General features: G+C 39.0%; 1 protein-coding gene across 3 annotated transcripts in view; it reads left to right on the forward strand.

Annotated features, from left to right (window-relative positions):
* Nucleotides 1–23,076, forward strand: part of lrrk2 (leucine-rich repeat kinase 2) — a 247,705-nt gene that overhangs the window by 191,434 nt on the left and 33,195 nt on the right. For all 3 annotated transcript variants that reach the window (XM_039761109.1, XM_039761110.1, XM_039761111.1), the window contains exons 42-45: nucleotides 1,168–1,338; nucleotides 11,575–11,675; nucleotides 18,594–18,788; nucleotides 21,010–21,203. In XM_039761109.1, the coding sequence (XP_039617043.1) occupies nucleotides 1,168–1,338; nucleotides 11,575–11,675; nucleotides 18,594–18,788; nucleotides 21,010–21,203 (661 nt within the window). The remainder of the gene's footprint in view (nucleotides 1–1,167; nucleotides 1,339–11,574; nucleotides 11,676–18,593; nucleotides 18,789–21,009; nucleotides 21,204–23,076) is intronic.

Genomic DNA, 23,076 nt, shown 5'->3' on the forward strand with positions numbered 1-23,076 from the left:
CAAACGACAAAGAATATAGATTTACTTTCACTTAGTTTGAACTTTTCCTGTTCTATAGAAAAAGACACATAACTAATCAATTCTGATCTTTCAAATGATGTGGTCAAGATGGATAAATTCTTTAGCTAGTTATTAAGTTTGTAGCTTCCACAAAGTGGTGGAGGTATTGATTTGCTCTTTGCTAGTCTACAATGGTTTACCCCAAACACACACACACACACACACACAGAGTTACTATGTGAAGTTGCTAGGAAATTAACCTTAGAGTAGAACAGCTATAAACTTATCCTTCACATAGGTTATTACTTTTCAGTTACAGTGATGCCAATAACCAGAATACATTAGATTACTTTATCCTAACTACTAAGTTATAATTAATAGTTCTAAGAGTTCTAAGAATCAAAGTAGGTGTAGTTACAGTTTGGTTCTTATTCACTCCTTGTTACAGGCAATACTGCAGTTTTCTCATAGGTTTCAAACACATTGACCTCATTTCCTAGCATATGACATACATGTGCTGGGTAGTTGTCGATCAGTTGACTCCCATCTTTAGCAAGACGAACATGTGGCTTCAAGTATGGTCTGTTTTTCTAAAGATAACTTACATTACTTTAGCTTGGTTTGGAATTATAGTATTATCATCCAACTCCATCGCAGACAGTCTTTCACTCTTCCAGTCCAGCACCAAGTTGCCCTTCAGGGTGAAAGGCATCATTCCAGCCTTTTTCATGGCCAAACTCTAGCTAACAGGTGTCCAACGATGGACTAAAGTGAGGATCACTGACAGAGGAGCTGAAGTTAAGGGTGTCTGACAGCTGCCCCTTAAGCTAAGGACAACATGGGTGATGCCCGTGTGTCCTACAGTTCTTTATTGCATCAATATTACAAATAGGTTGGAAAGCATTTAAACAGTAGTAAGGCAATAAACTGTGACAGTTCAAAATAAACTTAACCCCATAATCGGTATCAGCTATTCTGTTAGAGAAATTTAAGTAATTATGGACTCTACTTTATATTGCAAGTTTTAGACTATAGAAACACAAACAGGAAGTAACTATTTTATGTCAATACTCCATAAATGAAACACATGCAGTATTGGAATACTACTTGACCTTAAAGAAAATCTTGCCAATAGAAAAGTAGTCCTAATTCATATTTCTCTTGTAGGCTTCCGTGCACCTGAGGTTGCTCGTGGAAATGTTATCTACAACAAGCAGGCAGATGTGTATTCCTTTGGGCTTCTTTTATATGATATCTTAACATGTGGTGAAAGGATTTTGGATGGTTTGAGATTCCCCAGCGAGTTTGATGAGATAGCAGTGCAAGGAAACTTACCAGGTAATGGGAATCCTCATGCAAATTTCTGAAATGTTTTACCTTTGAACTTGTGCCTCTAAACAACCCAGTGTGATTCTGTGTTTGTATAGACTTAGTAAAAGACTGCTGTCCCATTTTGGTTTAACTGCCAACCAAATGGACTGATCAATTAGTAAATCATGCAATGCATAGATTGCCTGCACATTGTCAATGTCTTTTTTTGTTAAGACCGAGTAAACATACTGCATCTAGGCAGTAATTTTGTATTTACAATATTTTATGTTCATTTTGTAGTGGCAATCTCAGTACAGGTTGTAATAAAGTACTTCACAGCAAAATACATACCTCATGTACCCTAAAACACCAGAAGACGATTAGAAATTTCATAACCATTAAAAAACAAAAAATAATGGAAAAAACAGAAAACTAAAAAATTATTGTTATTCAGCAAAGGGAAAAAATAGTTTTTTTTCACCTTCAGAGTTGCCAAATATATCTGTCCATTTTTTTTTTTTTCCAAGCATGCTTTTTCCATCACAGTAGTTGAGGTATCTTGAATCTTACCTGTCAGCATCTTGACAGAGAAGAGAGAACATTACCAGGAAGTGCTCTGCTTTGCAGTGTTCACAGCCTGTCCATGCGGGAACAGTTAATGAATTCCTTCTTTAGCTAATGTTTTAGGGAAGCTGCTTCTGAGGGCCTTTGAGATACAGGCATCACAGGTTTATGGCCGACCACTGGCAGCTACCATAATTCAAAATGTGCAAGCTGAAGTAGATTTTGGGGTGCTTTCATGACACAACAGCTACTGTATGTTAATGTTAAAACATTCTTAAACTCCTGATCCACACAGGTATCTCTGGCAGCCAGAGCTTATGCCAGCAGCACTAAGAAAAGTTACCAGTTCATCATAGGGTCAACACATGGGCAAACCCTCCCTAATTTTCACAAAGAACCGATTTACAACTGCAAATTGTGAGAGGAAGTTTAGATTATTTGAAGTTGGAATAAGGAGAATGTGCAAACTGCACATAGGCAACAACTGGACTTGAAATTCAAACCCTGTGAACCCAAAATAGCCATGTTCTTTGATTCCATATCTGTGTCTGTAATGTCATTGGTGCTGGTCATGGTGGCAATCCCAGAACCCTATGGTGGAATGCCAATGGTAAAGGGAGCTTGTCAGACTCAAGAAGGAGGTCTTTGAAACCTGGGTTGCTTGTGGCACTTCAGAGGTCAGTTGACAGGTACCAACAGGCCAAGTGAAGTGCAGTAGTGGCAGTTGTTTTAAAAAAAAACCAAAAAACTTGGGTGTGGGAGGAATTCAGCGAGACCATGAAAAATGACTTGCAGTTGGCCTCGAAGTGATTCTGGCAAACTATCTGGTGACTCAGGAGGGAGAATCAGTGTTTCGCCCATGCATTTTATAGAAGGGATGGAGTGCTGCTGGCCTTATCTAGGGATATATTCAAGAAGCAGAGTCAGGGGACTTGGAGGGCTCACCCATCACTGGAACTGAGGACTCTGAGGTAATTAAAACTCCTTGCTGGCAATGCTCCAGAGGTGGATAATATTTGTCCAGAGTTCTTAACACTAGAATTACCAGAGCCTACGAGAAAGCTCATAAGTCTGGCCCACCTTAAATCCATTCTCACCTCTCCGTCAGCGTCTTTTGTCCTGTAAATGTGACAATTAACAGCAAGAAGCCTGGTATCTCATCCCCCGCCCACCACTGCAGCTCATTTCGCAAAGAAGTTTCTCAGTGCTCAGTGTTTATCTTCGAGTGAAGTGTTGGAGGTTTATAGGGTTAAATAGTACATCATCATTTGGAATACATACATTTCATATGTGTTCCGTGTCAACAACAATCTATTTAAAACGTAGTTAACACAAAAAAGTTTTTCATGTTTTAGTAATAATTGAAAAAATGTAGACATGAAATGTATAATGTGTGAAGCGTGAAATACAAATACGAAATAAACACTTTTACAAAAGGTACAAGTATAATAAAACAAGTGCACTTTTATTCAAGAATTTAACCGAAGAAAAAAGAAAGCAGCTTACGGTAGGCGGTTGATACGACAGCTTGCGTGGTGCAATGCTAAGAACTGCTGTCTTCCAATTAAGAGGTTGCGGTTTCAATATCAGCTGCTTCCCAAATTTGCCATTTTCAGTTGTGAGCTGCTGTTATTGTTAATATCATACAATAAAAGCATACATTTGATATGCGTCTGTAAATTTAGTTAAAGTTAGTGGGGATTTTTTTCAGTTTTATTCTGTCTCTCACGTTCAAGCTCCCATACACCCCCTGGATCTGACGCCATTTTCAGATAAAGACGTGGTATGACAAACAAACTTATTTTATTATGCCCCCTCTTTATTTGAAAACCGTGTTAGATCTTGTGTGCAAACGAGACTGGGACATGAAAAACTGTGGACGTGGATGTGAGTGGTGTGTGTGACTGAGAATGACTGTGGATATCAATTTGCTTTTATTCAGTTTTATTCTTGAGTGCTTCTGCTCACGCTGAATTAGTATGCACCTTCTGATCCATGATGTCAAAGTCGCGCTGACAAAAAAGAAAGACCTAGGTATATATGACATTTGGAATAATTCATTTTATGACCTGCATTGTACATTTCGGAAAACGTTGTTGCACTAATGCAATATTATATTAATTTGCATACCTTCATGCGGTTGTAGTTAGTGACTGCGTTTAGTTTTTTGTTCTGATCTTGGCCAGTGTCCACATGTTGCTGCATGTTGGTATTTCTTTTGAACTCCAGGAGATGCGGAGAACAGAATAGTATAGAGAGTTCAGTTCTGCGCTATATACAATCATCAGATTCAAATGTTAACATTTCCCACACACACCCAAGGCCCGTCTTTACAACATGTGTATAAGTTATGAAGCCTGAAGCCTAAATATCAAATAAACACTTCCACAAAAGTACAAGTATAACAAAACATGTGTGCTTTTATAACCAAAGAAAAAAAAGCAGGTTACGGTAGGCGGTTGATGCGACACCAGGCGTAGTGCAACGCTAAGAACTGCTGACTCCCAATCAAGAGCTTCTGGGTTTGATGCTGGCAGCTTCTCAAGTTTACCGGTTTGAGTAGAGAGCTGCTAGTATTGTTAATATTATACAATAAAAACATACATTTGATTTATGTCAAAGGTAGCGTTTTTTTTATTCAGTTTTATTCTCTCAGTTGCGTTCACGCTCGCCCTGATCTGACACGGCTGCTTTCAAATAAACACGAGCTAGACAGAAGTGAACTCAGATCGGAGAAAACAGAAGCCCTCCCCACAAGAACGCTGCTAAGATTACGAATGGAGTCATTCATCCAAGGAACTGAGTGGGTAACAGAACGCTGCCTGATCTTAATCTTATCCAAAATATCAGTACAATAGTCATTAAAACATTGAACTGCTAACTCAACATTATCAATAGTACTGCCGGCATCAGATGCCACAAATAAATCAACAAACTGATTGATCACTGACTCATTAATAAAACTAGTACGCCTAGAGTTAACACAGGGTGACAGCTCTAAATTTGAAGACAAGTCAAACAAAACACACTTATGATCTCTAAAGGTTACATTACAAATTGTAACATCATTCAAGCCAACTCCATAAGAAAAAAACAAATCCAATGTATGCCCCCCACTATGGGTAGGGCCAACAACATGTTGTACAAAATTAAAAGAGTCAGTGATGCACAGAAATTCAGAAGTCGCACTGCATAAAATATCATCCGATTGGATGTTAAAGTCACCAAGCATTATTATTCTATCCAGCTTAATAATGGTGGATACAAAATCTTGAAAATCAATAAGAAAAGGACTTGGGTTACATGCCCAACTTTAACAATCTGAAGTTCAAAAGTCTTATATGAAATGGTAGGAACAGAATGACATAAAAATACTGTGCCAGGGTTCTGGAAAGGGGGATCTGGTGATTGGTTGAGCTTTGGATTTAGCAGGAACAATGCAGATTTCCACCTAGTAACAGAACACTGCACCAGCTTTTTACCTTCACAAGGATTCTGGGGATTCGTGGGAGTATGCCCAGCCAGTCTACATGTGTTTTGTGGACTTGGAAAAGGCATAGGACCTCAGCCCTTGGGGAAGGCATAGGACCTCAGCCCTTGGGGTGTCTTGTTGGAGGGGTGTTTCAGAAGTATGATGCACCAGGCTGTGTTTTTGCAAGCTATTTGGACCCTGTGATAACTTTAGCAAAAGCTTTTTGCATTGCCAGGAGTAAGCCAGACTCATTCCCAGTATATTCGTGACTCTGCCATGATTACTTTGTGTCACCTGATTCTGTTCATAATATTTGTGGAAAGAATTTCTATGCACATCCATGGAGTGGAGGGTGTCTAGTTTGGTGACCTCAGGATCACATCTGTTCTTTTTGCAGATGATGTGGTCCAGTTGGCTACATCAGGTTGTGAGCTTAGGCACGTACTTGTGGATCGTTCAGCCTCGTGTGACACGGCTTGAATGAGGATCAGCACCATCAAGACAAAGGCTATGGTTCTCTGGGTTAGGGATGACATGTTGCCTAAACTGGAGTAGTTTAACATATCTTTGGATTGGGTTTACAAATAAGGGAATAAGGAAGAGGAGATTCGACAGACAGATTGAAAGAATGTCCACAGTCATGTAGCCATTGTATTGGTCAGTTCTGGTAAAGAGAGAAGTGAGCCATAACTACTATCATCTATCGTCACAAAGTAGATTGTGAGTAGTGAACAAAAGAAGTAGATCGCAGGTACAAGCAGCAGAAGTGAATTTCCGTTACAGGGTGTTTAGGCTTATCCTTAGTGATAGGATGACGGGCACAGATATTCGGAAAGGAGCTCAAAGTAGAGCCTCTGCATTGAAAGGAGCCATTTGAAGTGGTTCAGGCATCTGTTTAGGATGCTTCCTGGATGCTTCCCTGGGATAGTGTTTTGGGCATGTCCATGGGGCAGACCCAGGACACGCTTGAGAGATTATATTTTTCAGCTATGCTTTCAGTAGCTTTCTCAGTATATGCCAGCTTCCTTGTAAACATTTTGGAAACTTCAAGTTCAAATTACAGAGAGCAAGGAAGTTCGTACTTGCATATCTGACTGACATGAAACATGTTGATGTGCCTTTAAATCTGTGTGTGTCTTGTTTTAGCATGCTTTTTTGCTGTATAACAGAGTGGAAATGTTGCTAAGAAGTGAATTGGTGTCTTTGTTTTTTATTTGACATACTCAACATTTTTACTGAAATTTAGTCTGTTGTATTCCAGTTGTATAGTGTAGATTCCTCTGGTATGGTTTTAGTTTAGCTCCTAAATCAGACTCTTGTTTGTATTTACATAACATTTTTTAACCTTGAATTTCAGAAGCAATAATCATCAGTCATTGAGTCTATTCCAGATGTTAAGTTTTTGTCAAATGCTATTGTTGGCTCTCTTTGCAATAAAAAGTGGATATTTTTACTACTGTATCAAGGTAGACGTAGACATACAGATAGATAGTATTTATTTGTCACAAGAGGAAAATTTAGCTTTTCATGGAATTTGAAGATTTGAGTCAACAGGCATTTCCATTTATTTCTGCCAGGGACATCACAGCATCCACAAGCATTAAAAGCCTGAGAAGTAGTTAAAAATATTAATGTATAAATATACATTTGCAATAAGGAAAAAATAGTAAATGAAGTCTTGGCTAAAGATTCTAGCTGAAGAACCAAGCAGTTGGTGTCAGGACAAGGCTATTTAACAATAGCTGGTAGAACCACAGAATGAAATTAAGTTGTTAAAATAATCAACCTTTTCTCCTTAATATTTTCACATTTTTAACATTTTGCTGTGTAGTTCATTCAGGCTATGCATTTTAATTTGTAAGGTTGTTTTGTACAATTATGATAAATTAAATAAAAGCAAATAATTATGCAACTAGTTATGTCACACATCACAATGTTTAACTACTGTATCATTGGTGGTCAAATCATCAACCACCTTATGCATATCATCTCTGGACCAAACAGACAGCACACAGTTTCCCATTTGAACTGTGTAATATTAATTATTACTTACTTGTATTATAAGTAATCCTCAAACTCAAGGTCCATACTTGAATGTGTTTAAGTGAGTCTTAAGGATTTTCCTCATCATGCTATTTTTTGTGCTTGTATGAGATAAAGATAACATATATATTATAAGTTTATCACCACATTTAGGAATTGTACAGTTATTATTATAAAAACAAAAGTATTAACTAACACTCAGCATTAATTACTTTTAATTAAACGTGATATAGTGTTTCACTTATAGCAACTCCTAGAAGCAGGCTATCAGTTTAAAATGGGTGGGTAAATGTCACAATGTCTGTGTTAACTTACCACATGAACACAAGTAAACCCAGTGAGGTCCATATGATATCCTGCTGCCTATAGTAGAGAACAGGCAGCCGAAAAGTAATTATGGCTAGGATTCCTGCTTCTTTAAAATAAAAAGGAATTGTCCATTGGTACAGTACAATTAAGCACCAGCAGAGGGCAATGTGGCCCTACAATACGGAGGCTTTGTTAACAGCTGAGAGTCAAGTGTGGTATTGCTTACCATTGTGGCTTTTTGCCATTTAAAAGAAGCCTGAGAATGAAAATATCGTGCAATCCGGGGGCATTAATGCATGATTTTTTTTTTAATATTTGCATCTTCAGTGGAGCACTGTATACTAAAAGACTGCATGCTACTAAGAGCAAATGACAATTAAATTGGGATCTTAAAAAGGTTGGAATGAATAATGGCAAGAAACTGAAAGTAACAGAAGTGCAAAATCTTGTGTAATAATATTCTATCAAATGAAACAAAAATATTTTGTTTTTGAACAGCATGTATTGTTTCCTTCAACTGTTTTTTCAAAATATGCATTTTTGATTTTTAAAGAAGAATTAAAAGAAAAAGTGTGTTTATAGCTGTTCTGTTGATTACTTTGGGTTATACTGAATTTCATGCTAATGCAAATTTAACTGAAGATTTATTGTCAGAGATGAATATTAGACCCAAAACTGATAGTGTTTTTTTTTTCTCTAGGTTTTATAGATTTAAATTGATAAAAGATATATGGCTGAATGGTGCTGGTTCTAAACACCCATGCTCTTGGTTCATTTCGTGACCGGATCATTATCTTCGTAGAATTAATCGCCATGTTCTTATGCTTTATCTCTGATGTTACTCTGCTTCCTCTTTCCCAAAGCACATGCACGCCAAGTTGATTGACAAGTCTAAACTGGCCCAGTGTGAAAGAACAAGGGTGTTTGTAACTGTGCAATTGACTGGCACACCCAACAAAGTTGCTGCTTTTCTTTATGCATATGCAACAAGGTTGGATTTTGGGACTCAAGATTTTATATTAAAATTGACTGATTTGGAATGCTTTACTTAAAGATTAATCAATATCAGATTTTCTGGATGTTTGAGTTCACAAAAGTTCCCTTTTAAGGAATCTTCATTTGTAAAAAGTTTCCTATTCCTCATTACCTCAAAATCAGATTTACATTTATTCACATAGCAAAAGTTAGTATCCAAACAGGTTTACAGAAGAGTTCAGCATAATGGATAAAATCTGTAGGTGGATAATGTTAGTTTGTGCTTCAGAGAAGTGGTGGAACTTGCCTGTATTATTTATTTTTGGACACCCCATCAGTTACATGGGAGAAGATACCTGTTCTGAGAGTAAAGATCATAGCCAAGGGAAGGAACAGTACACAAGAGAAAGATATGCAGGACAGTGTAGAGGTCCCAGTGCATGTGGCTTGATAGGCAAAGCTAAAAAGTCTAATCAGGCTACCACTAGACCAATGACAGAATGAAGGAAGTCTTCATATTAGGGAATCAGCTCTTTTGTGCAAGTGTGTTGGTGCACAACGTACAAAATTCATAGCAGGTAAGTGCTGGAGTAGATCCAGTTAATATTATGAAGGTAAGGTAAAGGTCATTCCCACAGTGTAAAAAAAAACAGAAAACAAGGATGAAGGCACACCCTTTTCAGCTGCATAGCCTTCATCACATTAAGACTGCAAAGTATGAGAACATAAGAATAATTTTGAGGAGAACTTGTCATTCAGTCCAACGAATCTCAGCAATCCCTGATCACCTATTTTTTTCAGATTGTTAGCATGTGATAATAATACACCAAAGACATCATAAAGGTTTGGGGCATCCACCCATATATTGTTTTTCCCAGCTGCAAAAGTTTGTTTTTTGAAGCATGATGTGCATAGAACAGAGTCCACAACAGACCTGGCTATAGTAGCCCAAGATGGAGGCTTTAAAGGTCTGGAGAGGAACTGATGTCAGCAAAAGGGCCGGAACCAGAAGTGACGTCATCAAAGGGGCGGGCTTCAGAAGTAGCATCATGAAAGGGGCTGGCTTTGGAAATTATGTCTTCTGAGGCGCCGGAACCTTGCAGGATTTCCCAGGAAAGGTCTGTAGGGAACTAAGAAAGACAGTCAGCGCACTCCGCCGCCCCCTGGTCAGATGTTTCATTATACTTATTCAGACACTTTAGCTGCCTCTTGCTTGCACGTGTGTGACAGTCTCGGAAGTACTACTGTCTACCACAGTGCTGGGTATTTCATTCTGTTTGTGTGTTTTAGTCTATGAAAAAAGAAACAAAAATGTTTGCGTATGTTTCACGTGAGGAATTAATAAAATGTACCAAATACCAAAAGATATGAAATAACTTTTTCCTTGAGTAGCTTCAATTTATGTCACATGCTTTAACTGAAGAGTACATTTCAAACTAGTAGTTGACATTAACCCAATTTATAAATCTATACACATTTTTTATATCACCTCTTAGTAATTGTTTGCTTATACTGAAGAGATGAAACTCTTTCTACTTCTCATAGCTCGTATCCCAGAATCTTGGAATATGTCTACTTGTTCTTCTTTATTTATATCTGTTTTGTTTATATGATTTTTTTTAAATGTTGGTCTATTTAAACCAAGTTTTTATAATGTAGATGGCCCATATTAAAAGGATTGTCTAGGTTCAATTATTTTTAGAAACCAAAAAGTCAGCAGCATGGGAAGTATAACTGTATTTAAACTAAAACAATCCAACTTGGAATTAAAAAATACACTAAGTAACTTTAGTAATGCAGAGGCAGGGAAAGACATGATTTTAGGCACCAAAAGCATTTAAGTGGTTAACTAAAAGTAGCATTAATTCATGTTATGATGTTGGTCACCAGATTGGCGTGGTTCCTGGCTTGCTCCAGGACCAAAATAACTTTTTAGGTGTGATGTACCATTAACAACCTATAACCCAACATTTCTCATCTTCATGAATTTATCTGGCATATCTGTATATGGGAATAGCATTTTGCACTGACTTTTTAGTTCATCGCTGATGACACAGGTGTTCGAGGTGTATTTAAGGAAGAAGCCATCTAAGGACCACTAAGGCATTTGTATCTCAAACAGACTCTGATTTCCTTATCTTTTTGTACAGTTGTGAATCTGGGCCTTCCCCTTTTTTCTGTCCTGGTTAGGTCTCTCATGCCAGTAATAGACTCATTTTTTTATAAAACCTGCCATATCTTTGCAATATTCTGCAGGGAATCACCTTCTTTCTGTAAAAAAAAAAAGACTAGCATGTTTCTTGTTAAACCATTTTCATTTTGGCCATTTTTAATTCCTGACATGAACTTTTGGAATGCCAGTACCTTGCAGCACAAGTGAACAGAATAACAGTTTTCACAGGTGCTAATGCCAGTTAAAAGGTTTTCCTAATAACCAATTAGCATGTAAACATGACTAATTAAGGATAAGCAAAGAGAGCTGACCATTAGGGCACTGAAGAAATGGCTATTGAAAATGGGGCTACATAGCCATATGTGAAAAATAAATTAGAAATCAGTCATTTCAACCAGCAGTAGTTATAATTGTCTCTAATGTTTTGGATTAAGATACTGTTCCCTTATTATCTATTTCCACAGAAAATATATTTTCTATAAATTGTTATTGGTAGTAGAAGAAGGCACCAGATGGAGAAGAGGTGCTTTAGGGAAAGCAATGTATACCCTTTAAATTACTTTAAATAATATAATAATGCTGGTCTTTTATCAGCTGAACAGTATTGTTCTTTACTGTGTTTAACTGTCCACGTTGAGTAAACTGAAATATATTTATTTCATTTTTTATTTATGATATAGAATCTTAACATTTAAAATACATGTATGAATTTCTTCTGTATTTTTAGATCCCGTGAAGCATTATAACTGTTCTCCGTGGCCTCAATTTGAAAGTCTAATTAATGATTGTATGAAAGAAAACCCTGATGAAAGACCTACCTCTGCTCAGGTAGGTAGCTCAAATCAGAAATTAGTTTTCAGGTGGTCTTTTTATTCTACCAAGTTTAATGTAAAAGTTGCATTGATTTTAAACATGTATGAATTCTACGTGTATTATGTGAAATGTGGGGAGAAAACCGGTGCTGTGATGACATGACAAAAAAACGTGATAACAATGTCTGATTCTTCGTATTCATTTAGTTACTATGAAAGTAAAATGTCTTGAAAAACGTGTGGGCATATTTTGCGTGTTTAACTTGTGCTCAGGTTTTAAAAGAAACATTTTTGGATAGTTTGGTGAGAACCGGGTAACCATTTATAGTTTACTAGCAAAATAGCTTCTCAGCGGAGAAGTAGTGTGTTAAAGAAGTAATGAAGAAGAACAGGAAACATTTTGAAAATAACGTAACATGATTGTCAATGTAATCAATGTAATTATTTTGTCACTTAGTGTTGCTGTCATAAATATACATATACACATATATAAATACATATCTATATATATATCTATATATATATATATATATATATATATATATACACAGTGGGTACGGAAAGTATTCAGACCCCCTTCAATTTTTCACTCTTTGTTGTATTATATTGCAGCCATTTGCTAAAATCATTTAAATTAATTTTTTCCCTCATTAATATACACACAGCACCCCATATTGACAGACAAAAAAAAAATTTTTTGAAATTGTTGCAGAATTATTAAAAAAGAAAAACTGAAATATCACATGGTCCTAAGTATTCAGACCCTTTTCTCAGTATTTAGTCCCAGTCTGAGGTCATTAGCACTCTGAAGAAGGTTTTTGTCCAGGATATCCCTGTACTTGGCTGCATTCATCATTCCCTCGATTGCAACCAGTCGTCCTGTCCCTGCAGCTGAAAAACACCCCCACAGCATGATGCTGCCACCGCCATGCTTCACTGTGGGGAATGTATTGGACAAGTGATGAGCAGTGCCTGGTTGTCTCCACACATACCGCTTAGAATTAAGGCCAAAAAGTTCTATCTTGGTCTCATCGGACCAGAGAATCTTATTTCTCACCATCTCAGAGTCCTTCAGGTGTCTTTTAGCAAACTCCATGCGGGCTGTTATGTGTCTTGCCTCTCCTCAGTGTGTGCATCGAGCAGAAGTCTATTATAGTATATGGACTAGGTTCCATTTATGACCATTATGTGTAGAATTTCGAAATGAAACCTGCCCAGCTTTTGTAAGTAAGCTGTAAGGAATGAGCCTGCCAAATTTCAACCTCCTACATACACGGGAAGTTGGAGAATTAGTGATGAGAGAGTGAGTCAGTCAGTCAGGGCTTTGCCTTTTATTAGTATAGATACAGAAATGTAAATCGTTGTCAGTTTTTCATTCTTATTGCCAAAGTCCTGCAATTATGACTGACTCTGACAGTTTCCTTCAGAAAGCGTATCAATCCAGGCCTCTACTTCAGAAAAATGTTGTCATTGTGTAACACAACAAAATTACTTTTTGTGGCAGCCCGAAGGTGCATTTAAAGAATTGAATAAAAGTAACAAATTAAAATAATTCCAAATATGTTGTATACAGTGTTAAGTGATCAAGTAACCAGAGCAAATTATTATTGTTCAAAGTACAGCAATATAAATTGTTATTGCACCTGTTAATAAGTAGTACATTACATATTATATATTGTATTACATTAGTATATTGCACATTACCAATATTGCACATGTTCAATTAAAAATTATCTCAGACTGAGGAGATTCAGAGTTCAAAAAGTTTATAGTCATATGAGAAATAGCTATTTTTTTGCGTACGCGGATTGACGTAAAACGTCTGCGTGACGGGAGGAGCTCAAACAAAGAATTTCCAGGATGAGTTTTATCCTTGAGAATGTTTTTGGCCCTACTCACACAGCGAGTCTTATACAAGAGTTCGAGTAATGACAGTTCAGTCCCATTAATTACTTCTGCTGTTTTTACGTCCCGCTGCAGGGCTCCTTTAGCAGCCTTGGTGCAGCTGTTGTACCAGGCCATCATGCAGTTAGTTAACACTAGATTTACCAGAGCCCACGAGAAAAGTCGTAAATCCAGCCCACTTTAAATCCGTTCGCACTTCTCCATCAGCGACTTTTGTCCTGTAAATATGCCGATTAAGACAAGCAGCAAGCAGCCTGCTATTCCGTCACCCACTTACTTAGAACGTGCACAGACATCTCCCAGCTCATGCCTTGTTTGATTATCTGGGAGTTAACTGCTGGAGTTTTAGAGTGGAAATAATAGATCATTATTTGGAACACATTCATTTCATGTGTGTTCCGTTTCTACGGTAATCTATGTAAACACATTGTTAAAACAGAAACTTTTTCATATTTTAGTAATAAATGTTACGAAATGTGGGCATAAACTATAGAATGTGTGAAGCCTGAAGTCCAAAGATCAAATAAAAAACACTTTCACAAAAGGTGCAAGGACAATACAACAGCTTCCATGGCGTAGCGGTAAGATTTGCTGACTTGTAATCAAGAGGCCACCGGTTCGATCCCCACTGCCTCCTATATTTGCCGTTTTCAGTAGTGAGCTGCTCTTATTGTTAATATTATACAGTACACACATACATTTGGTTTGTGTCTGTAACAGACCGTGTACATTTATAGTACTGTACTTGTAAAAGTTACCTTTTTTTTCACTTCACTTCACTTCACGATACATACTACCGCCCTAGGGATCTGATGCTGTTAGTTTTTATTTGAAATTGGGAGTAACTGTAGATGTGAGTGGTGTTCTGAGGCAATGGAACTGGACATTCTCTGATCTGGAGGGATAAAAGCTGACACACAAACGCTGGTGAATCTGCCTTCTTCGTATCTCACTGTCAGTTTATTTTTGAACTGAGTGTTCCTGCTCAGGCAGATTTAGTATGCACATTATGGTTTATGATGTTAAAAAAAAAACAGACGTAGGTATATGTCATATTTGGAATTATTCATTTTATGACCTATTATCAGGTCAGTTCAGCACTACATGCAATCATCAAATTCAAATGTTAACAGTTCTCACACATGCAAGGACAGTCCTTCCTCTCTATGCTCTGGTTTCTATTATACACCTGAAAGAAAGAGACATTATATGTGACATTTTGAAGAAATCATTTTATGGCCTGAATAGTATTGATCAGAAAACATCATCTCACTAATGCAATATTATTTGAAACCGAACAGCGTCAGATCGGGTGTGAATTTACGCTGGCACTGATATTTAGAGTCAGATCAGGAGAGGTGTTTGGGGGTTTTAGATCGTGATCGTGATTGAGAGAATAAAACTGAAAAAAGCTAACTATTGCAAGTACCATAAATTTATACCCAATGTCCCATATATTTGATAAAATCTGGGGAATACATCCAAGATTCTGCACAGTTCATAGAAATTACATATTGTGACAGATTGAGGCTTTGCCATCCTCTTGAACCCTTCGGTCCAACTCAAGTCACCTAGTAAAAGTTCAATAATCCTTTATTTGGACAATTGTACAGTGCACAAAGCACCCTCCTCTCCACAATACTCACTTTTAATAATAATCAATAATACACACCACCACTCCCAGACATGTTGCCACCCTTCCACCCAGCTCAGCTCGCTGTCTGGGAGCTGTCACAGTCCTTTTATAGTCCCTGACCCGGAAGTTTTCCAATCCCCAGTCCATGTGATTCCTTATCACTTCAGGGTCTGATAAAAAGTCCTTTTCTTCATCCCGGAAGTACGTCACTTCTGCTGTCACTTTGCCTATGACGCCCTTCCGGGTTATAGGGCATATATGACTCTCTAAACCTCCCTGCAGTGTCCTCTGTTGGCCCCTGGTGTATCCAGCAGGTTTGTAAGGGGAAACTCCATAGTCCATGATTCCCTGCTAGTATACGGGGCACCTCCATGCTGCAGGGAGAGCTCCATCTGGCGGCCTGGGGGTATTGGCCAGGATGAAAAGCCAGCCATGGACCACAATATGTATTTGATCATAGGTTAGATAATTCACTTTTAAATCATAACCAATGTTCAGTAACTAATTCTTACTTTTTCTTGAATTCTTTGTTCAGTTAATTGTCTAGGCATAACCAATTGCAATATAATTGAAAGAAGCCAAGGCATTGACTGTCATGGTATAATAACCTCAATTGCTGTTTTCAACTATATTTATACTGTATGTATTTGTTTCTTTACTAAATTTAAATAATTGCTTTGGGGGCAATCATACATTAATTTGTACAGAGTCATTGCCTTTATAAATTTTAACTACCGTATATACTCACAGATAAGTTCTCCCACAGATAAGTCGGGACTTGATTTTATTGTATAATTTCTGGTATTTTATAATGTCAGCATTCGACTTATATGACCAACGCCCACCTGAGAGAGTAACAAGGAGCACAGTGCCTTTTTTTTCCTATGTGGGTACGGCAATGCGCTGTATCAGAGCATGCTCCTAACCCCTCTCTCTCTCTCTCTATTGTGCCCATGTAACCACACTGTAATACCCAAACTATTCCTAAGCAACGTTTGCACTGATTTGTGTTTTTTGTATCTCATACCCTTATACACCTTTATCGTAAGAGCATCCCTTATCTACGATGGAGCATTTGATCAGAAGAAAATTTGGTTTTAAATTAAACGTTGTTAAATTAGTGAAAGAAATTGGTAACTGCACTGCTGCAATAAAATTCGATGCGTCTGAGAATCTGACTTGTGGGTCAGTGGGGGGAGTACTTCGAAGACCTCCTCAATCAAACTAACATGCCTTCCAATGAGGAAGCAGAGCCTGGGGACTCTGAGGTGGGCTCTCCCATCTCTGGGACTGAGGTCACCGAGGTGGTCAAAAAAACTCCTTGGTGGCAGGGCCCCGGGGGTGAATGAGATAAGCCCGGAGTTCCTCAAGGCTCTGGATGTTGTAGGACTGTCTTGGTTGACACGTCTCTGCAACATCGCATGGACATCGGGGACAGTGCCTCTGGATTGGCAGACCGGGGTGGTGGTCCCCCTCTTTAAAAAGGGGGACCGGAGGGTGTGTTCCAACTACAGAGGGATCACACTCCTCAGCCTTCCTGGAAAAGTCTATTCGAGGGTTCTGGAGTGGAGAGTCCGTCGGATAGTCGAACCTCGGATTCAGGAGGAACAGTGTGGTTTTCGTCCTGGTTGCGGAACAGTGGACCAGCTCTAACCCCTTAGCAGAATCCTGGAGGGTGCGTGGGAGTTTGCCCAACCAGTCTACTTGTGTTTTGTGGACTTGTGGACCATGTCCCTTGGGGAATCCTGTGGGGGGTGCTCCGGGAGTATGGGGTACCGGACCTCCTGACAAGGGCTGTTCGGTCCCTGTACAACCGGTGTCAGAGCTTGGTCCGCATTGCCGTCAGTAAGTCAAGCCCGTTTCCAGTGAGAGTTGGACTCAGTTGGACTCCGCCAGGGCTGCCCTTTGTCTCCAATTCTGTTCATAACTTTTATGGACAGAATTTCTAGAAGCAGCCAGGGTGTTGAAGGGGTCCGGTTTGGTGGACTCAGGATTGGGTCACTGCTTTTTGCAGATGATGTTGTCCTGTTTGCTTCATCAGGCCGTGATCTTCAGCTCTCTCTGAAGCGGTTCGAGGCTGAGTGTGAAGCGGCTGGGATGAGAATCAGCACCTCCAAATCTGAGACCATGGTCCTCAGCCAGAAAAGGGTGGAGTGCCCTCTCAGGGTTGGGGGAGAGATCCTGCCCCAAGTGGAGGAGTTCAAGTATCTCGGGGTCTTGTTCACGAGTGAGGGAAGAATGGACCGTGAGATTGACAGGCAGATTGGTGCGGCATCCGCAGTGATGCGGGCTCTGCATCGGTCTGTCGTGGTGAAAAAAGAGCTGAGCCCTAAGGCAAAGCTCTCAATTTACCAGTCGATCTACGTTCCTACCCTCACCTATGGTCATGAGCTGTGGGTAATGACCGAAAGAACGAGATCGCGAATACAAGTGGCTGAAATGAGTTTCCTTCGCAGGGTGTCTGGGCTTTCCCTTAAAGATAGGGTGAGAAGCTCAGTCATCCGGGAGGGGCTCAGAGTAGAGCCATTGCTCCTCCGCATCGAGAGGAGTCAGATGAGGTGGCTCGTGCATCTGATCAGGATGCCTCCTAGACGCCTCCCTGGTGAGGTGTTCCGGGCACGTCCAACCGGGAGGAGGCCCCCGGGGAAGACCCAGGACATGCTGGAGGGACTATGTCTCCCGGCTGGCCTGGGAACGCCTTGGGATTCTCCCGGAAGAGCTGGAAGAAGTGGCCGGGGAGAGGGAAGTCTGGGCCTCTCTGCTTAAGCTGCTACCTCCGCGACCCGACCCCGGATAAGCAGAAGATGGATGGATGGATGGAATGGATGGATGAGAAACTGATGCGAGACTGGATTGAGACAAGAATGTGAAAAAAAAAAAATAAAATAAGTGTCACATTTTTGAGCGGGCGTATAAGTCAGGGTCTAATTTTATGAATGATTTTTCTGGTTTCAAGACTTGTGCGTATATATGCAGTAGTTATTTTCTTTGCTTTATTTTAAATCAAGTAATAATGTATTTGAGGGCAGCACGGTGGCACAGTGGTAGCACTGCTGCCTCGCAGTAAGGAGACCTGGGTTTGTTTCCCGGGTCCTTCCTACGTGGAGTTTGCATGTTCTACCTGTGTCTGCATGGGTTTCCTCCGGGTGCTCTAGGTTCCTTCCATAGTCCAAAGACATGAAGGTTAGGTGTATTGGCGATCCTAAATTGTCCCTAGTATGTGTTGGGTGTGTGTGTGTCCTGCGATGGGCTGGCGCCCTGCCCGGGTTTGTTCCTTTCTTTTACCCTGTATTGGCTGGGATTGGCTCCAGCAGACCCCCGTAACCCTGTGTTAGGATATGGAGGGTTGGAAAATGAATGACTGACTGACTAATGATGTATTTTATTTTGCAGATATTTAATATTCTTAACTCAGCAGAGCTGCTTTGTCTTATAAAGGAAGTCAAAGTTCCTACTGAAGCACTTAATGAAAATGATGTAGCCTCCTGTCTAATATGCAGTGGAGAAACAGCATGGATAGGAAGTGGCAATAAACATAAAGGAAGAATTTTGCGGTTGGACATGGAAACTGGCAAATATGATACAAAGGTAAATGCTGACTTCTGCATTTCATCATTGCCTGAAGATGTTGAGATGGAAATACTAGCCTGTCAACTGTCTCAGGCAATACTGCTACTGCAAATAAACATCCTCTGTGATGGTGAACTGTTGGCAGGAACACAAAGGTATTTTTGTGCAAGGCAGCTTAAAGTGGGGAAGATGAGTGCATTTTCCCTCCACCATGCAAGGGGATCTGCTTTGTGCTCTGCTGGCCCTGACACTATGCAGTTGGACAGTTCATTCTCAATTTTTTGCCTCTTTGATGCTGTTGGGCAGGTGGGGGTCATTGTCTGCGTGAAAAAGCTTGCAAGAGTTTTTTTCTTTTTAAGTGGTGCCCCTGTTGGTTGGTCTGCAGGCTTAGACTCAGTGTTGCTAACAGTAAGTGGATTTAAATCATGAATCAACAAATGATGCTATGTCCAACAGGTCAGTAGGTGATGGGTCAGCATACTTTTCTTTCAGGTAGCCCACAATGGTAGATTTGATGGATTTGCTAAGCTCACTGTCTCCTTCATTGTGTACCAGGATGGTAGAATTGAATTTCAACTTTAAGCACTGGTTAGACACATGAAAGATTGACATGGTCCTCTCCAGACAAAGCATCTATGAATTCCTGAAGAGGATTCAGAGCTTTTTGGACCACTTCAAGTTTTTCTAAATCTTGCCAAGTAGGGACAAGATGCCTGGACTTTTTGTCGGAGGACAGGACTTTGAGAGTGCTCTGTAATTTTCTAGAACCCTCTCAGTTATTTTCTGCCTTGATCCCCATCGTGCTAGTATCTCTGTGATGAGCGGGCCTTATGTGTAACACCTTTCATAGAGTTCATACTATAACATAGTGTATGGACAAAACAAGAAATGTGCGTACACCCAAAAAAAGTCAGATGCATAAAACTGTCTGTAAGCAAAATTCCACGCACTTTCTATTTAGAAATCCCAATGAATGTGAATCTTAATGCATATACACACGCCTACAGCCCCACCATGACTTGTCCCCAGATTTTGCATATTCGAATATGTGAATCAATATAAATAGCCCCTTCCGTTCCATGTTTTGTTAAAAGACAAAGGCGAAGTGATGTGTATAGAAGAAGAATTTCAGCGAATTCGAAATGGAGGGCCTGCTCAGTGAAGTGGAGGCAAGGAAAACATACTATTTGGTGGCTTAGACAGTGGCATAAACAACAAAAGAAGACTGATTGAGTGTTACAGCATGTAAGTCACTCAGAAGTTCAAATTCAGAAAGTCGCATAGTGCCCAAAATAAAAAAAAGAAGTGGTCAGATATCAAAGTTGATGTGAAAAGGCGAGTGTCTGAGTGTCTTACGGAAGCATATTGTGGCTACAGAGTAGAAAAAATAGGGACACAGTGAAGAAAAAAAATTCTATGTTGAGATTACAGTAAATTCAAAATGTTAAATTTAATCTTGAAATTTCCACTTTGATTACAAAATAAACTACAAGTAGTCCCCAGGTTACGGACATCCAATGTACGACTTACGAACGAGGACACAGCTATGATGCATGTGCCTCAGTAACTGCCGCTCCGTCATCTTCAGCCTGGGGATGCTGCAAGTGGTGGCTGGAGGGGGGCGATTTCGCTGCTCGCACAGTGTAGTGTCCAAATAATTGGGTAACTGAAAATGTGGAGCTTGTGCTTTCTCTGAGTCTGCAGGGGTTTTATTTGGATATTCGGGTATCCCAAAACTGACCATATTATGTGCAAAGTATTTAATGTTCCTAACAGGGTAGCTGTTTGTGTACTAGTCTGCTCAACAATCGACAGGCGCATCTATCAATAATTTTTGGTCCCCTATGATTCATTGAGGGTAAATTTCGCACAAATATCTGAAAGTTTTTCTACACACAAATAACAGTAGATGCATAGAATTAATTATCAAGTAATGTGGTAGACAGTAGGCCTCAAGGGACATTCAAAACGTGGCTTGTTACTTTGGAGAAATTAGGTGAATAGGACTGAATGGCCTGTTTTTGTCACAACTTTACTATCCTCTGATGCTGGTAGTTCTGGCTTCTTTCGGCTCTAAGCAGGTTGAAAATTAGATGAATCACAGGCTGTGTTTTACATTTTTGAAACTAATTTTCACACATAGTTGTATCAAATTCTTGCATTATTATTTAAATGTCAATAGTTATGTAATTATTCTGTTGGTTTGATTTGCACTTTTAACCTATAATCATTCTTTTAGCCTGCTCCTGACTGTCTGATTACATGCCTCACACTTGTCCATCTTCCTGATGAGGAATCAGACTGGCTTGTCTCTGGTACAGAGTCTGGGAGGCTCCTGGTCTTCAGTGCAGCTAACTCTGCGGCTAAACATGAATTGCAAGAAATGTCGAGTGCCATCACTTCTCTGCTTTTTTACTCTCAACCAAAACACAGGTAAGCCTTTTCATGTTAATATACTTTAGTTTGCAAGATACTTCTGTCTTTCACCCCTAAAAACTTATTTAAACAATTTTGTTTAGTTTTCATTATATTCTTGACTGGTATTGTCACTGGGAGTTACAATATTGTGAAGGTCCAGTAGCATTTATTACTCCATGAACACATTAACTAAAGATATCATTTTTAAGTTATATTTAAACTTCAGAAATTTCAATTTAGAATTACCTTTATAAACTGCAGCAGTCCCCTCATATCCTCAGATGATGCATTCCAAGACCTACTGCCAATGTCTGAAACCACGGGTATTCGCGAACTCTATATATGAGCTGTTTTTCATTTACGTACATACCTATGATAAAGTTTAATTGATAAATTATGCATAATAAAACATTACTAAAATTATATATACTTGAGCTCCCTCTCTCTGTCTGTCAGAGTGGTGAAAATAATGTTAGACACAGTGGTACACCTGCATGTGCTGGCACGCTCTTAGTTTTCAAAAGTTATGAATTGTTCATTTCTGGAATTTTCCATTTAATATTTTCGGGCCACGATAAACCGCAAATAACTGAATCAGTGGAAACCGAATCCTCAGATACAGGGATTCTACTATATTGTGGGACTATGTGGCATATATATATGTTCCTGTGTTACTAAGTATAACACTGTTGTCCATTGCTCTAAGTTAATGTAAAAAGTCCTTCAACTTTTTACATATTCCATGGAATATTCAGACCCTCTGGCTGCCTTCCAATCGGACGTGTGGGACACATGCTTTGTGTAATTGTTACGTTGAGAGAATTTATTTTTGCTTGAATTATTTTTACATTCCTGCTTCCTTCCAGTAATGTCCTACATTTAGCTAATTTTTTTTTTTAAGCTAGAAAGCAAAACAAGAGCAATATATAACATTGACTTGACAACATCAAGAAAGTAAAATAAATAGGTAGTTCACAATCATTGTGTTTACAAGCACATGTAGCACATGTTAAGGTGAATAACCTGATTAAGACAGAAACCTGATTTTTAGGCAAATAATCATTCTGGAGTTCTTTGGCAAAACGCACTTACGTCATTAAACTGCACAACAAAGGATTGAACGTCATCAATGGCCATTCTGTATTTGAACATAAGCATGATGTCTATGGTAATTTTTTTATGTTTAGTAAATATGTTTAGACAAATTGATGGTTTACTTATAGGTTTCTGTTACACACAGCACACTCTTTTCTGCTTGGCTGTGCGACTGAGCCCTGCAAAGGAGCTGAAATGTGAGCTTCTTGCCTTATACTTAGTACTGCTGGAATAATAATAACACAGGTATTTTTACTTCAGTAAGATAAATATTGTGTTAGATTGTTACTTTAAAAGGTAATCGGATAACGTAATGCACGTTTCTTTTAATACCCAACTGCTCTCAAGATTGTGTTGTTGAGTTTAGCACTGTACATTCAGGTCATCAACATAAATGTAGCTATTTCTGTAACATCGAGACATTTTATTTCTGCCAGGGGAAGGAATAATGCAAATGGTTAAACATTTCCCTCTGGAAATGTATTTAGTGGGCGCTTCTACCTGTAACTACTGAAAATGTGTGCATTTCAAATACTTGTGCAGGCTGACAGAGTTCAATGGATATGCTCTGACTACAAAATTCTGGTTAAGGGTTTACATAGTCACATAATCAGGTTTCTCAGAGGCCAATAACCTGATTTCTGTAATTGGAATAAAAGTATGCATGGCATTTCAGAAATAATGTTTCTGTGAATAATTGGGTTGTTGAAGCGCATGTAAATGTGGTAAATGATTTATTAAGATAACTGTATTGATTTAAAATTTTTATTTTAAAATAAATTTCCTGCTACAT

This window comes from Polypterus senegalus, chromosome 8 (assembly GCF_016835505.1).
Source record: "Polypterus senegalus isolate Bchr_013 chromosome 8, ASM1683550v1, whole genome shotgun sequence".
Taxonomy (NCBI): Eukaryota; Metazoa; Chordata; class Cladistia; order Polypteriformes; family Polypteridae; genus Polypterus; species Polypterus senegalus.